Source organism: Periplaneta americana, chromosome 10, assembly GCF_040183065.1.
Source record: "Periplaneta americana isolate PAMFEO1 chromosome 10, P.americana_PAMFEO1_priV1, whole genome shotgun sequence".
Classification (NCBI taxonomy): domain Eukaryota; kingdom Metazoa; phylum Arthropoda; class Insecta; order Blattodea; family Blattidae; genus Periplaneta; species Periplaneta americana.
Genome location: NC_091126.1, coordinates 46,394,891 through 46,413,024, shown reverse-complemented (window position 1 = coordinate 46,413,024; position 18,134 = coordinate 46,394,891). Strand labels below are relative to the sequence as shown.

At 34.0% G+C, this 18,134-nt stretch overlaps 1 protein-coding gene across 1 annotated transcript in view; it reads right to left on the bottom strand.

Annotated features, from left to right (window-relative positions):
- The window catches only part of LOC138707640 (AP-3 complex subunit delta-1-like), an 84,904-nt gene that overhangs the window by 59,594 nt on the left and 7,176 nt on the right, over nucleotides 1-18,134 (bottom strand). The window contains exons 4-6 of the mRNA XM_069837325.1: nucleotides 15,271-15,411; nucleotides 6,184-6,313; nucleotides 376-515 (exon numbers count right to left, since the gene is read on the bottom strand). Of these exons, the coding sequence (XP_069693426.1) occupies nucleotides 376-515; nucleotides 6,184-6,313; nucleotides 15,271-15,411 (411 nt within the window). The remainder of the gene's footprint in view (nucleotides 1-375; nucleotides 516-6,183; nucleotides 6,314-15,270; nucleotides 15,412-18,134) is intronic.

Here is an 18,134-nt window from a genome sequence, read left to right as displayed (position 1 = left end):
AAAAGCCACTCAACACAATATACAGAAAGTCCCAATGACCTTGTTTTTTAATATAAGTACAGGTATCCCATGACACAGTACAGTGTATGAGGCATGGACATAGAGCTCACATGGTTTTTTGACCTCGGCACGAGGAGGTAATGAAGTCAGCACCACACTCCAGCTGTCTTTCACCCCAGAAGAACCGTGTTCAATTTTATAGCAGGTTGAGTGCACCCTGTAGCCATCCTGGAAGTTATGACGACGAGAAAAATCCCGTCATCAGCTAGGGGAGAACTTTGGACCTTCGGCAACTACAGCTCCGTATTTTAATATGCGTAACATATTTTACAAATTCACTACTAAATCGTTATAATTTAAAAATATATTACTCACCAGCTTAATGATCTTGATGAGCATCCAATTATTAGTAGAAGTGGTCATCAGCTTAAAGAAAACAGGTGCTAGGCTCAAGTAGTTTTTAGGATTCTTGCGTGCTAGTTCACACACAACATTCACAGCTGCAGACTGGACACCTATTTTAAGTAAAGTAAATATTACGACATAACATACCAGCAAAATTAGAAATTACACAATAAAACAAAGGTTTTGTTGATTTATAGTGTGTCTAGTCCTCAAAACATTTTTGAATTGTGCACAGTGCCTATGCCTAATTTCCAGTGTATTTTTTTCAGTTGGTTATTTAACAATGCTGTATCAACTACTCGTTTGTTTAACATTAATGGACTGGTGATAGCAAAATGTATTTGGCAAGATGAGGCCAAGGATTCGCCAGAGATTACAGACATTCGTCTTACAGTTTGGAGAAAACATCGGAAAAAACCCAACCAGGTAATCAGCCCAAGCGGGAATTTGAACCTGCACCCGAGCACAACTCTGGATCAGCAGGCAAGTGCTTTAGCAAACTGAGTTATGCCGATGACAATTTGCAGTGTAGCCTGGGCTTAAAAATTAAAAATCTAATTCCAACCGTATATTAAAAATCTGTCTAGAATAAATCAATTACAAGTTATTTGAAATATTAACAGTAAATTTTTACATTACATGAAATAAAGTGAACTAAAAATCAGTAACAAACTTTACAGAAACTGACCTTGGAACAATTACTAAAAATACACAATTTTGTGTTATATTCTAATAAAATCAATTTACTTTCAAATGCATGATTTTGTGTGTTTAAACGCAGAACTTCAAAGTAAAAACTGGAATCTCGCTTCTTCCAAGATTACAAAGATTCATTATTTTTCTGTTTATAAAACTCACTGCAAGCACAAATGAAAATAATTCCCGGATATAGAGTGAACAGTTGGGTGACTTCTGCCACGTGGCATTTGTTTCTTCTATGTAAATTCTTGCAACTACTGCTGTATTAGAACCAAAGTGACTGACCTACGGCCATGTCTCATCTGTTCTTCTTTGTGTGTTGTGCTATTGCAGTAACAACAAATGGTGATCAGGACATCTAAGTGTATTCCATTCCATAAAAAAAGTTTCTCATATAATTTATATATTGCTAATAAGTACGTCTTGTAAGTTTGATGATGATTTTAAGAAAGAGTTCCCAATGATAAAGTTTCAACATACATAGCTATTCATAAAACTGATGAATAAATTTTGTAAGACAGAATGTTGAAGACAAGAAGTCTAGACGGCATTGTAGAATCCTCACTAAAGTATTTCAATGATATTGCTTATTACCTAGAGCAAGGATGGGCATTTACTGATTTGCGAACTTGAAATACTTTGAAACATTCCTCCATCGCTGAGAGATGGGGCTGTGATTTACAGTGCCGGTCTTTTCGTATCCCTCATTCTTTACTCTACAAATCAAAACAATTTAAAGGGTCAGAAGCAAAAAGGTATAAGAGCATTTTAGTTTTGAGAAAATATGATTGAAAATGTTTAAGCTTTCGTAAATTCCGTCAAGTTTTTATTTTAATTTTAATGTGTGATATACCTTAAAAATATGACCCTTTGCCACTTAAACTGCTTATGCTTTAGCATACTCTGGATGCATTTACCTATTTTGTTTAGCAACTTTACTTATGCCCCTTTGCACCTGACCCCCTCAATTCGAGTTGAATTATTGTCATGGCGCTTTCAAAGACAATGAAACAATCATTTACACGCAAATTTCATGATGACTGTGATGAACAGCTGTTTTTCTATGTTTCCAAAGGAGAAAATGGTCTTTGCCTTTTATGCTCAAAAATATTAATCAGTGTACACAAAGCAATTCGAAGATGAGTTCGCTAATCTTCAGGTACATTAGGAGTGGAATAAGTATTTTGAGTCCTTTAAATAAATTTTAAAGCAAAATATTCTGTGGTTCCAAGACAAAAGAGGATATGTAAATTGTTGGCGAAAATGAGATTTTGCGATATGTTATGCATTCTGATGGTATCTTTATTGTGACAAAAAAAAGTGGCCTGTATGTCTCTATTATTTTTCTCTTTAACTCACTGTTATGAAACGTGATTACTATGATTTTACAGGGTTGTTCAAACTTTAAATGGTCGCTCGTGAAAACCTATAAGAAATTATATATCATTCTTTTGAATTGGAGAAACTGGAAAAAAAAAAATGGTTTATTTAATGACACTCACAAGTGCAGAGGTTATATCAGCGTTGCTGGTGTGTCGGGATTTTGTCCAGCAGGAGTTATTTTAAATGCCAGTAAATCTACTGACATGAGCCTGTCGCATTTAAACACACTTAAATTCCATCGACCTAGGCAGAGATCAAACCCGCAACCTCGAGCACAGAAGGCCAGTGCTATACAGACTACACTACCCAGCCCAATGAGAAACAGAATTCTGAATTATTTTAGTGTTATCTGTGGTCGTTAACGCGGAAAAGTTAATGTATTTGAAAAGTAAGTTGGAAGAAACAACGTCTACAGAATCTGATAGAGCAAAATATCGGTAAATAGTCCTTACAAGTTACCGGTACATTTTATCTTTTGAGATAGCTCAGCCTCTTGTTATGGCATGCATGGCCATGTCTAAAATAATTCATTGAATCTTCTGTGGTCAAAGTAGTTGGAAAAATGTTCGGATTATCTACATAATTTTAAAAGAATTAAACAGTCCAGGAATAGTATTATCAGATGTGTCAAGCTTTCAGACCGAATCTATTTAAAAAACTTGGAAAGTGATTTCGTTCTTAGTTTTCAGCTCGAATTAATTAATATCAGTGCAAAAAAAAATATATTTTTTTTTAATTAAAATTAAAATTTCACGGAATTTACGAAAGCTTAAATATTTTCAATTACAATCTCTCAAAATTAACTAAAGTGCTCTTATACCCCTTTGCTTCTGACTCCCTAAATTGTTTTGTTTTTTTACGGTACAGAATGAGAGTGATAGGAAGAGACTGGCAATGTAAATCACAGTCCCCATCTCTCAGAATTGGAGGGAATTTTCGAAGCACTTCCTGTTCGCAAAACAGTAAATGCCCATTCATGACCTAGATAGATTCTCTACATCTAGAACTTTTTTCAGTATATTTTGCGGGAAATGGGAATTTCTTATGATTTTGTACACGCAAGCACATGAGGTCGATGTTTTGAAGCAAGCAATTTGTGAAGTGCTCAATAATAATTATTTGCAACTGTTTGACCTCCTAAATCTCCAAATTTTATAGAATATAAAAGACAGAGAGTACAAATCAAATCCTCGAACACTGAAACAAATGAAAAATAGTAACCCTGAACTCCAGTTCTGGAAAGGGCACTGCAACAAGCATTAGCTTATTAAATAGCTTCCAAAAATGTATCCATGAACCCCCGTTACTGAAGGGAACTCCAACTGATAGCTTCAAAAATATTTGGAAAATTTAAGTTGTCAATTAGTTTATTTTGGCGAGTTTTAAAATGCTTATCTTTAATCAAATACCATGCATATTGCTGAAGACGAAAGGAAAAATTCACTTAACTCTTCACCCCATATTTAAAATATACTAATATAACACACGTGCATACAATTAAAAAAAATACATTGTGTGCTTGCTGAAGAAATTCTGTCCCCTCTACTTGTGATGCTGGTGCACAAAATTCATCACCAATATGTAAATATCATTTGCAACATATGTGAATAACAGAATTTTAAGGAGAGCAAAATATGAATATTTTATACTACTACAGCCTACTAACTTCTATTGAACAAGGATAAAAGATGTATCAATCTTAAATTCAGATTTTCGACAAAAAATACAAATTCTTAACATCAAAGGTACAATCACATATCACTGCTTTTGGAGTGCTGCAGTATAAATTACTGTGCAACTCTCATACTTTCATATTTGGAACAATAGAGTGCAACCCAGAAAGTAGTGGCTGCTGAACCAGCTACTCACTACTCTCTCATTTTGCACGCAGCTTAAAAGTAGCAACGTGCGTACAGGCTTCTCAGGGTTGCAAACAGTGTTGTCACCCAAATATGTTAATAATACTTTATATTGTTTGCATATATTTTAGTGTGTGATGAAATGAAAATTAATTATTTTTAACAGGTGCTAAGTGCACAAAGCAGGGAGTATGTGTGCTGATGATACAATTAATTTCTTTAATTATCCTTAGCATAGTTTCAAACAAGATGGTTGCCAATATTTTTACCAGGATAATGCTATTGTTTATCACTGAAACATACAAGCTTTTTTTTATATTAGAAGTAATGTCAATTTTTTAAAACTATTTAGGGCAGAAAAATAGATAATAAACCTACTTGAACCAAGAAAGTGATTGTGGACTTTGCAAATGCAAAATTCCATAACAAAAAATAAAAGGAATTCGGCTTTAACAGAAATTGCTAGTGCAATGCAAATGCTAGAAGAAGATATTCAAAATAAATTGCACACTCTTTGGGATCAACACAACAAAGAACAGTTAAAAAATAATCTTTCTAGCACTCACAAAAATATTTGTAACATTATTCATCCATTCCATCATAATTCTCGGAGATAGTAACTTCAAATTTTTCTGTATTCTTATTCCTTTAATGATCCAGCACCTTCCACTTAAATTGTAGTTTAATATTTTATTGTCCATTTTATATTTAAAACAAGCAACAAGTAAGGTGTACCTTGAGTTTAATAATTTGAAACACTAACACGAATATTAACCACAAAACTCATTGAAGAATCAACACAGAGATGCAAAGCTACAGCTATACTGCGATTGCAAAATAGCACTTTGTATATGAACCTCCAGTTGCAATTTTTGCAGTGCTAGGGTTGCACACTACAAAAAGTAGCGTGCAGCATGCTACTTTAGGATTACATGTGAACAAGACACAGAACTTTTGAAGCTGCAGTAGAAAAGTTGTGTAGTGAAAGAAGTGGCGTGTGATCATACTGGTACCTTAACGCTGCATGAAGAGTCAGACTTTTATAAAACAAGAGCATTCATATACAGAGTGAATCTTCTCATCCTGCGGATTGGTAACTAGGCAAACCTGCATTTTATAGACGATGTGAAATGCAAGTGCTCACATCGCATTCACCAGCCCGTCTGATAAGACTATGATGTTGGCCTGTGTTAAACTAATTACGTTAAAACATATGACATAAGAACTATTATTAATCTATTCCATGCCAAATTATCCGTTAAATTACCATAAATAAAAACTACCTTCAGGTGTCAGTATTGAACGTCAGACCTTCACTGTTAAAGGCCAGAGCGTACATACCTGCACTAGTGGAACACCAGGACATATCATGCCGAGCAGTATGTAGCAGTCAATTTGGTCGAAAGTTATACGATGGATGGGGCTGTGTTTACGGTATAGTCTGTAAAATGCCGATACTGCATAACTTCTCAATCCGTAGAATGAAAATATTCACCCGGTATAAACAGCATATAAAAATTTTTCTCGAAAAGAAAATTGAATGCCACTTAACACATTTCAGTTTTACATTGAATATACAGTAAAATGTGTTAATTCTTTTTGTTTTATCTCTGAAAATTAACTCATCCTTGAAGGTAATCATGCTGATGTTATAGTTGCTTACGTTAAGAAGAAAAACTATTAATTTTAATTTAAAAAATAATTTAATTATGTACCGGTATGTATTGTATGCATTTGAGAAGAAGAAGAAGATTTTAGTAGTTTTTTTACACATAATCCTCGATGCCTAGTTTCTCCCTTTAAAGAGATTTAACAATAAATGTGCAACAATATTCACCTGAATCAGGATCTTCCAGCTTCTCTTTGAGACGCGGAAATGCTGGTCGAAGAGCCTCAGGAAACCTCAGGAATACCTTGTACATCATCAAGACAGCCTTCTTTCTAAGATAGGGTTTAGTAGACGTCAACTGTAAGTTCCAATTAATGCATATTCCATTAATATTTTTAAATATTACAATTTCAGAAAGTAATAGTACTACACTAGATACAGAAAAAGATTTTGCATGACAGAAGTTTTAATTTTGAATTCAGTTTCGTTTTGTGTTAGCATAAAGAATGACAACTAATGATTAGTTTTCCTACAAATATGACCATTCTAATAACAAACACAAACACCGTCCCAATGATTTGACATTCCCACTGCCCAGAGAATAAGTAGTATGTCATTTAATGATGCTTTGAACTGCACAGCTTAATCAACTTCAAAATTCTCTTAGTGAGAAATGACTTTACAAATTTTCAAATAAATGATGATAAAAAGAGCCTTCATTTGACTTTCTATTTATTATAAGTCATTCAATAAGTGAATAACATGTAAAAACAAGTAGTGGCTACAAGTACTTTCATCTTATCCGGCAACATCAGGTAGCATAAGAAATTAATATACATGAACGTAAAAATAGAAAGTGCACCAAATAATCATCTTGAAGTATCATAAAAACATATTAAAAGAGCATAAATAACACTGTGTTAATAAATGTGTGCAAAAATGATGAAACACAAAACTGTATACTTACAACGTGATATAACAGGTGAGACAAGTTAAAATTAATTAGGAATACAAAACCATTAAATATTAGAATGTAAGTCACTGTTCATGTGAAACATAATGAATGTTTTTGTTGTTTTTATATGTTATTCACTTACTGAATGATTCATATTAAATAGACAGTCAAATGAAGATTCTTTTTATCATCATTTATTTGTTAGTATTGAGTTGTCGGACCAATATGTTTTGTAAATTAATAAATTTTGCCTGGCACCCTCTATCAGGGTAAAGGGTTCTTTACAATGTAGCACATTTAAGACACGAATTTCCCAGTTTCAGTTCCAGCTCAGAAAAACTATGCTGAGGATTTCATCGTCTTTCAAAATCCATTGCCCTTAGCTAAGTTTGAACCCACGAACCTCAGATTCAGTGGCTTCAGATGAAGCATCATACACCATCTCTCTCTGCATTTAGTGTGAGATGACATTTTATGTCTAAAAAGTGAGGAAAAAACAACTATCTCCAAGAATATGATATCCAACACCTGTCAGGTGACAGAAGAAATTAATCCAACAAAACGAAAACACTTAAAATAACGTAGCAGCAAATTCTACCATGGTATTGCATATTTATAAGAGGCAGTCCTTATGGTAACTGATATTAAAATCAAGCAGGATAATGGCTCAAATTTTCAGTGTTCTATAGTTCTGATCCCTATAGATAACTATAAGTCTGACTTTCACATCAATTTCCCCTTTTCACACATAGACAGAGATTTATGCCTTTAAAAACAAATTACACATTGGAATCTCAATTAAGCAATACAACTTAAAACTGGATTTCTAGACTAACATGGGCTGCTCACAGAACTTCTCAAAACCGGTGGGTTCCTAAGAAGTGGAGGTCAGACTACATTACGCATGTAATGGCGTGTTCTCAGTCAGTCGGAGTCGTCTAACCTTTCTAATAAAGCATGCGTGTATTAAGAGTGCAGCAGTATTTCTTAAAATTTGTGTAATACAGTCGAGTTTAGGTTTTCTGTAGAACAATGGTTGCTCATATATAGTTCTTACAATCACTCATGCACGCACATATGCACACACTCTATCTCTCTTACCAAGTTCGAAGACTATCTGCAGAATGATTTCATGATGTGAAAGTCCAGCTCATGAAACAACCCATAAATTAATACACACATCAAACAAAATTGTCAAAGGAACAGATAAAATTTTATAGAAAATTCTTTGTATACCTACCCAAATAAAAAACAATCATAGGGTATACATAAGTGAGTTATTCATTTGTCTATCCACTTCAGACAATGGTAACCAGTGTTTTAGTTTAATGACATTACTACATTGGAATTTCTTATTTTAGTGACTCAGAGAGGATAATCAGTTTATTGGTAATGGAGGAGTTTGGAAACTTTAACAGTGTAGAATATTAAAGAAATGTAAAAATAGTGAAAATGAATGCTCAATGTCGTCATTTAAGCCGCGATAACATGTTTAGGGTGGTTGGTATAACTGAAAAATGGTGGAAAACATGCTGAAGCATCGAGGGCTCCGAATACTGGAGCCTTGAGAGAAAGGACTTCAACTGCTAACATGTTAAGAAATGAATTGCAGAACATTGAAAATGTGATTGTATCAACCCAGACTGTTAGGAACACATTGCATAAAAGAAGATCACCATGTTGCTGACACCACAAAACACGAGGTTCTCGGTTTCCAAGTATGTTTTCTGTCATACATAACAATAACCATCGCAAAAATGTTTTCTTTTAACGTTTTTACTTTTCTAGTTTTTTACATTTGGTACTTCACGCATTTTACATATAATTTACTTCTCATGCAGAAAACAATTTTTACGCGTAATTGCACAACCCTGGCCACGATTGGGGAAAGAGCTGTTTTTTCTTTCAAGAAACAATTACAATAAAACACCTATTCCTATTTAACGTTTTTAAGGGCAAAAATATATTTTTTTCCTTAAATGAGGTTAACACTAAACTAAGATTTCGTTATTTTGAGTCAATAAAATACACAAATTTTCTATAAATCCCTCCATATAACACAGACAATAGAAAGGTTTGGTGGAAAAAGGGTTTATCCCACTCTTTCATCAAAATTAGTTTTTCCTTGTAAAATATGATAGTAGGCACCATCTAGTGTACACGTTCATGAGTTTATTGTTGTGGAATATGTCTATTATTATTCTTGTTAGTCAAGAAGAGGAGCTTCCCTTCTTGGTAGAAGGCTCTTTTTTCTCAGAAATATAAAAAAGTGCTACAGGCCCTTCTTGTGCTAAGCTCTTCAATATTTGGAAAAATTGCAATATACCAGCCCCAAAAATGTACTCACCTAGCTAATTTCGATAATCAATGGAAGATATGTACTTAAAAGACCTCAATTTTTCAAACAGTCCAAAAGTGTTGTTTAATTTTTAGCACAACTGTGCTTCAAGTTCAAAATGTCTCTTTCCAATTGATTTACCCTGGCTACAACAGTCATCCATTTTAAATTATGTTACACTGTTTCTGACAATGCCAAAACTGGAAACAGCTTCACTGAATGTTGGAGTAGAAATAACTGCATCCTCTTCTTCATCTTTATCATTATCACCATTCTTCCCACTTCGGTCCTCACAGATTTTCTGAACATCACAATACCTGTTCTCTTTTTCTTGATTATTTAATGATGCTGTATCAACTACGAGGTTATTTAGCGTCGATGAAATTGGTGATAGCAAGATGACATTTGTGAGATGAGGCCGAGGACTCGCCATATATCACCTGACATTTCCTATACAGTTGGGGAAAACCTCGGAAAAAACCGAATCAGGTAATCAGTCCAAGCGGGAATCAAACCCATACCCAAGCACAACTCCTGATCACCAGGCAAGAGCCTTAGCCGACTGAGCTATGCCAGTGGTTCAGATACCTATTGTCATTACATTAAGCCACCGGTATGGTTCAGATGGTAGTGCATTTTTCTACTGTTCCAGAGTTGCATTCGGGTGTGCGTTCGATTCCTGCTTGGGCTGATTACCGGTTTGAGGTATATTTCCGAGGTTTTTCCCAACGTGAGGTGAATGCCAGGTGACCTATGGCAAATCCTCGGCAACATTTTGCCAAACACCATCTAGCTATCACTAATTCCATCGATGCTAAATAACCAAGTATGCAGCATTGTTAAATAACTACGTACAAAAAAAGTGATTACATTATCATCACAAGCCACAAACTTATAAAATGCAATGGGTACATCACATGTACCCAATCTCGGGAGTCTACTCATTAATAGTCCTTCTCTTCATTTACTTCCTTACTATAACCAGCCATATAAAGCATCATCTTGCCGAAACAAGCAAAGACAAACTTGAAACTGCCACAGTCACAAAGTCAGGAAGGCTAAGTCCTTCAGATTCAAACAATTTGGAACATCGTGGGACTTGATGCTTTCCCGGCATTGGATATGGAATAATTCTTCTCCGGTTCTCAACCAGGTGAGTTGGATAGTTGTTTCAAAGGTTTTGATGACTAGCTCTGTCAACTTCTTCTGAGATTCAAGAAAGAAGATGGCAGCGCTAATCGTCAAAAGCTTGGAAGCAACTATCCAACTCACCTGGTTGATAACCCAAGAAGAATTATTCTATTTGAAACATCATCTTACTTTGGGTCTAATCATGTTTGTCTGTTCTGAAACTTCCGGGTATCAAATGACAGCAATCTTTAATAATTTCTTATGCTTCGGAAATAATAAACTGAGGAATACAAATTTTGGAATTCCTAATTTCTTTTTACATTAAATGCGGGTTTTATTCTAACATGAAATTTCTTACATTAAACCCAAATTTACATTAATTCAAGCTTACATAAAATCGGTGTTTTACTGTAATGTATGTGAATCTGATTTGACACCCTTCTTATAAAGAGCACACGAAGATGGAAATGACACATTCTTTCAGCAGGATTTACATAATTTCATACTTTCTATAAAATAAATGCATAAGTTATGATAATGTTGATTCATGTCTTAAAATTAAATCAAACGAACTATGACTCATCATTAACCACTGACATTTCAACAAAAGAATGTAAAAAAAAAAAAAAAAAAAAAAAAGAAAGAAAGAATGAGTTCAGAGACCATACATATACGATGTAGAACCGCATAACTCTGCAGACAGTATTTCTGTAGGTATCCTAGGTGGTCTAGTATATACTATACTAGCTGCTGGATCTTAGGTTCACAAGTACAAACCTAGCCAACGGTGATGGATTTCGAAGGATTAAATCTTAGTACGGCTTACTTCTGGGAGAAAAGTAAAGCTGGAAAACCTGTTTCATAGATTTACAGCACTTCGAGAACCATATCCTGACAAAGGGCTCCAGTCAAAATGTTGGCTATTTCTCACCTACAACGAATTTTGATGCTAATTTAACCTCTGTAGTTGAAATGTCTTCAAATAAAATAATATTCTCAATCCCTGATGTTTCTGAATGTTAACACTACGATACATTAGCTTCAAGTATCTTGAAAAATAACAACAATAAAGAGGATATCAAATTAAATTACAAGGTGCCACATTTCCAACTTTAAATGTCAGTGTTCAATGATGCAGTTGAAATGCCTTTATCTTAACAACTGCCTATAATAAGTTATGATTAGAGCTAGGATTTATATGTAGTAAGAGTTAAGAATGACGCCGAGTATAGTTGAGTCGATGTGATGCCGGTTAAGAAGGTTTCAAGCCTGGTTGACAAGACTCGAAATGCAAGAAAAGTCACAAGGACTAGACAATGCAGCTTTTAAACCCCCCGCTGTTTTGTAAGTGGTGGTTAAGCGGATTAAAGACCCTTACCACTAACTAATGGAAGTACTGAATGACAAGAATGGCAAGTATAAGGAGTGGGGGAAGGGGCATGGCTTGCATGTTTATAAACTATACCGACTAAAATTATTAGCTCTAGTTATGATAATACACAATGCTAATAAATACAGTAACAATTCACGAATTTCAACGCAATTACTAAAATTAAGGTTTATGCTGAATTCCCATTGGTTTCTGTTCACTACTTCTGGCAAGGAGCTGTGTTTACAACTACCTAGTTACATCCTGAACATGAGCAGTCCAAATATTATTCTTCTACTCATTATTTGTAGTCCTTGCTAGTTCCAAATCTGATTCTTGTACCAGCTTTACAGAACCACCAAGAATATATCTAACTAGAAACCACTCAATTTTCTAAAACAACAATCCCTTCCCATATATTAAATTCATTACAATTGCTATAACTGTATTCTAGAACGTAAAATTTTTAAGCAAAATCTACACCATTTAATTTCAAAAAAATATATAAATATAATTGAGAACACAAAATCAAATGGGTACTCATAAAGGCAACAGCCAGTTAAATAATAATAATAATAATAATAATAATAATAATAATAATAATAATAATCATAATCATCATCGTCATCACCATCGGCCCCACACCCTAGTATGAGTCCCGGCTGTCATAACCATCATCATCACCATCGGCCCCACACCCTAGTATGGGTCCTGGTTTTCTTCAAAAGCTCCCCATTCTTCTGTGTTCAGAACTCGACCCTCCCAGGTCCTCTCTACAAGCAGTTTAATGTCTTGGTAAATGCTATCCCTCCATCTCTTTTTTTCCCATTCCTCTCTTACTCTCTGGTTAAATTTCAGCCAATTTTAATGCCCTAAATTTCTGAAAGTGAAACGTCAAGATGTGGACTAAAGTCACGAAAGAGAACAACAATCCTTTTTTAAAAAAATCAACCATTTACATGCATTAAAAGTACATACAAGACAATCTGCCAGAACAATTTTAATTAGCATTTTTCCGAATTCTCTATTATAAACTGGGGTAAGGAAGTTAAGAGAGTTTATACAAAGGTCAATCATGCTGCATACATTTTTGTCAGTGGAAAGGAGGCGGGAAATTTTCAGAATGTTCATTCTACTAGTACAGAACAATGTTCATTGTGAGCAGTTACGTCATCAGGCTTTATAAGGAGAGGAAGGAAAGTTATATATGCAAAGGAAAGTTATATATGCATATGTCCTGACACAAACATGTACACTAAAGGTTCTGTCTGTCTGTCCTGTGGTAACTTCTTCAATTGGATAAATAGTATTACATCTGTTGCATGTTTCTTAGAAAGATCTCGCATATTCTACATGCTCTTTCACTATTTTCTTTTTTTTTTTTTTTAACAGACTTCCTCGTATTTCCATTACAAACATCTGTCTCCCATCATCTTTAAAATGTTGCAGGAGCACCCAATTCTGAAGATAACCTACAACAAGGTACCTAATTTTAACGCGTGAAAGAAATACAGTATATATTCCGGAATATTTTTACCTCAAAACAGCCTCATGTCTGCTGTGTATTAGACATAAAGCTGTCTTACACATTTTTGTAGTTTTACTCACTTCTCTCCTTGCCTTAGACTACCTCCCATTCCCATAATGAACAGTCTTCTGCCTTCCATTCTTGTATTTATCAAACCATTTTGATGTGATTAACAAATTATGTATGTTTACTGTGTTATGTGCATAAAGCTCTCAAAGCCACTGATGTAGCTCAGACACTATGTGCATTTGAATACTGATACAGATATGCACTGAAGTGTGGGTTTATTTCCCGCTTGGGCTGATTACTTGATTTTTTTTTCAAAGATTTTCCCTAATTGTACGGTGAACGTCAGGTAATCCCACTGCAAATTCTCAGTCTTTACTCCTAAAATACCATTTCTCTACCACCAATTCCACTAATGCTAAATAACCTAGCAGTTGTTACAGCATCATTAAATAACAGACAAAAATAAATAAAATGGAACTACCACAAAATTACATGCTGCTCTACTCCATTTGCCACAGACTTATTTTCTGAGCAATTGATATTATTTACCTCTCAAGTCCACAAGATAAACTTTCAGCATTTCAGTTGCCATATATTAACAATACCTGACTGCAAAGAAGGGAAAGAGACATCTTATCATCAATCACTGTGCTTGCACGAATTTCCTAGATATCAGTACAGTATTTTGTTACAGAATATTTCTTCCTTCCTCCCTCTCAATAATTATTACATAGTATCTTATTTTAACTTAATACAATGTCATTTTAAAAGCATAAACTGTCTAAAGCAGTTCATAAAAGTATTGTTTAGTAAACCAAAAATTAAATGTAAGTTCCTGTCCTGGTTTATACCTGAGTGTATCAAGATATAAATTTGTTAAGACAATGTGACCACTCTTTTCATTCGTGCAAACAAAAACAGAGAATTTCTTAAAATGAAAACACATGAGTTTGATAGAATTTTTCTCTTCTAATAACGTGAACTCTTTGAAGCTGACAAACAGCTGTACCGTTATCATGTCAAGAGCAAATTAATTCTAATAGTGAACTAAACGCCGAAAATATAAACATTTCTGAGATCACAAAAGAAAACAATAAAGCAAACACATTTACAATTTTAGCACATACTTGTAAAGAAAACTAATATTATATGCATTACAATTAAATAAGGGAGCTTGTTGAATGATATTAGTATTATGGTTAGGCACTTACAGCAGTAAAATTTTTCCTTCAGCATATTAATAAAGTAATGTAGAATTTAACTCATGTCTATTAATATGTTTTTTTACAACTAGCAGAGGTGTTTTATTCTTTGGATTGAAATTCAAGTCTGTATTAATCACTCACAAAACATCGAGAAAAACTGAAAAGATACATTACCGTTGAAAACAAATACATAAAAGAGAGACAAAATCTACTTCTCGTAGCTAATGTATGACAATTCTTACTAGACTTTAAACCGTCTTCTAAACACAAAATAACATAAATAATCCAGAAAGAACTTAAAAAATTCTCGTTTCAGAAATTTCACGTAGAAATCTCAGATTAAACATATCATCGAGCATTAGAGATCTCACATAAATTCAAATGACAGAACTTGTATGGCAATACAAGGGAATGCAGATTTGAAGAGAAAATACAGACATAATGACAGTAGAATAGAGTAACTAACGTAGTTCGAAATGTTAGATGATGTTCCCTTTATGAAGAAGCTAAATGTAAGATGTACAAGTAGTCCATGAGAGCGCTCTACTTGTGGTTCTTACAATCCCTGCTGGTTCCATACATTTTTCTTACCAGCTAATGGGAAATATTTAGCTTACAATATGAGTGAGGTAACTTACCTCTCCTTCAGTGATTCAACTAATTTTGTTAGAATTTTAAGATAACACAAAGGACAGAGTACAATATGGGTGCAAGTGGTTGTGTGTGCCATACTCAGATATTACTTGACCAATGAAGAAAAGATAACAGAAATTTACTCACCAAAGTCATGATGTCATTGGCAAGATCTCTAGCAAGATCAGGACTGATGAAACATGAAAGCCCAGATAAAGCAAGTCCAGCATCATACTGGTTCTGACTGTTCAGGTCCTTTCGTATCATATTGGTGGTGAGCATAAGCAACTGGAAATACAATGGAATTAATAATTTTTAAGTCACATCTGTAGTACCAGTAGTAGTTTTATTTTGCCTGGTAGAGTTAAGGCCATAAGACCTTCTCTGCCACTCAACCAGGTTATAATAATATACATGAAATACATAACCAGAATACAAAACAACAAAAGAAGATACCTTAGAGATTACATAAAATGAAGTAGAAAATTACATATAATCAAGTTCAGTTACATAATATAAAGGAAATATAACTTATACAATTTATAAGATATACACTGCTCAAGATAAACTCGACGATTACATATATTATAGCAATACGAGACGCATGGAATACATAATAGAAAAAAATTAGATAATGACGAAATCACTTGACATAGAATATACAGCTATATACTAATACGAGAATATAAGCTAATTACAAGGAATAAAAAGTTGAATAGCGAAAACATACTATATATCAAAAAGATATAAAGGATTAAGTAAAATATCAAGATAATAAAAAAAGAAGAAGAAAAAAAAAAAGCACTTGGTCATGTAAAGCAAATCATTTAGAAACTTCCGCAAGAGTTTAGTTCTGTTCAATTAACATATTTGTAAGTAGATTGTACTTGAAAGATTTAGACTCAGACTACTTCTGATTTCCTGTGACAAGGAATTCCAGGAATGGGCTGTGTGTATTGTGAAGGAAGCAGAGTAGAGAGATGTTCGATGATATGGTATTGATAGAATAAGGTTATGCTGTGAACGTGTATCATGGTTGTGGTGGAATGCTAAAAGTGTGAAACGAGGAACTAGGTAAATAGGAATGGAATTATTTAGAATCTGATACAGCAAAGAGAGTGAATGTACTGAACATCTCTCTCATAAATGAAACCAAGAAAATTACAAGAAATATTCGGAGACATGACGGCTGTTAAAAATGAAACAGACACAAGCATTATGAAGTTTCAATGACAATTCAACACTAAGTAAATAAGTGTTCCAATTTATAAAAGATAAAAAATAATACAGGTTGCATACTTCTATTTACTAGCAAACGAGCTTACAAAGGTGTTTCTTTAGAGGAGACCCTTCTTTTTAATCGTAATTTAAAATAATTTATAGAATTCAATTAAGGTTTAATAAATTATGTAAATAGTAGCGATTTTTATTATATAAAACGGAAATTCATGGCCAATTTTTCGATATCAGTATACATTTAAAGCTCTTTGTTATGTTTTGTGTAGAATTCATGTACCGTATTCTCTTACTTCTATCTTAATAAAACAATTACAATAATCCTAATATCAGTATTACGTGTAAAATAAAACAAAATTGTGTTCTTTTGGGTCAAACCTACTGCACCTCTGAACACAAAAACGTTACATCTTACGACATTTTTACTATCATTTTCGTGTTCAAAAGGGTCGATTCAGTACAGATAACCTGATTTTGTCCATGTTACAGACAAAAGTTGAAATTTGTCGACTAGTGATTATCAGTTCATGGCTTTTCATGCAAGTATACAGAATACCGCATTTACTGGCATAATTCCCTCCTGGAGTAATTTACTCTCCTAAGATTTAGGACACGTTTTTCAAAATTTATTTTCCTCGCGTAATTTCCCCTACCATTTTATTGAAAAAAACTGGACACTCCTTTTCTCATCAAGGGTGTCTTTCGTGAAGTTTCAAAGCATCGAAAAAATAAGTACGAGAAATCTTCCATAATGAAGAACCTACGATTCCCTTCGTTACATGGAAGAAGAACTGGATTTGTTTATTCTTGAAAGTAGTGGACTATAAAATAGTTGTACGTTTATTTTCTTTACGTAATTAATTAATTAATTAATTTTGATACGAATATTTTATGTGCGAAGTTTAACACCATTATCTAAGATCAATCAAGGCAGGCTACATATATTAGAACTGACATGCAGCAGTACAAAGAAAAGACACAAAATTGTTTGCAATCACCCAAACTGTAGCTATTTATTATTAAACATTGATTTGAATAGTAGATGAATTGTTTGATGTTATTCATGACCAGATTATTCTCGATATTTTGTAATCCTTGCGTAATTTCACCTCCTCTATTTTTCGCCTCCGAATTTTTAGTAGGGGGGGGGGGGAAGGAAGTTACGCGAGTAAATATGGTATTTCTTAATTTTAACAACTATAAGTGACGAAAAGCATTGTGACTATAACATCAAATTTAACGTATTTTAAGAACAGAATGACAGTAATTCTGTAAAGAACTGTGTATATGAGGGTGATTCGGAAAATTAGTTCTGGTCTCGTCTGTCATGTGCAGGAGTGGCGGTAACAGCATCATCTTTGTTCCACTATGTAGCTTGGTTCAGTATGCTCCCAGCAGTGTCTTTGTGAGTTTCATTTCACCGTTTCCTTCACCAAGACAGGCATTTAAAATGTGTGCAGTACTGAAGCTCCCACCAAGTGTACATGCAGTAATATGATGTGGGCAAAACTAATAGCAGCTGCAATTCATCATGAGATTATAGCAGTGAGTGCAGACATTACAAATGACAGTATTGGTGTCGTGAATTCCAAGATGGATGTACTAATATCCATGATGAAGAACGAAATGGCTGACCGTCTGTTGTGAACGATGAACTTGTTGCAAAATTCGATGATGTGGTCAAACAAACTCATTGTGTCACAATTTCGGAACTCTCTGAGCATTTTCCACAAATCAGTCGGACTGTTCTGTACGAAGTGTTGATAAAAAGGTTA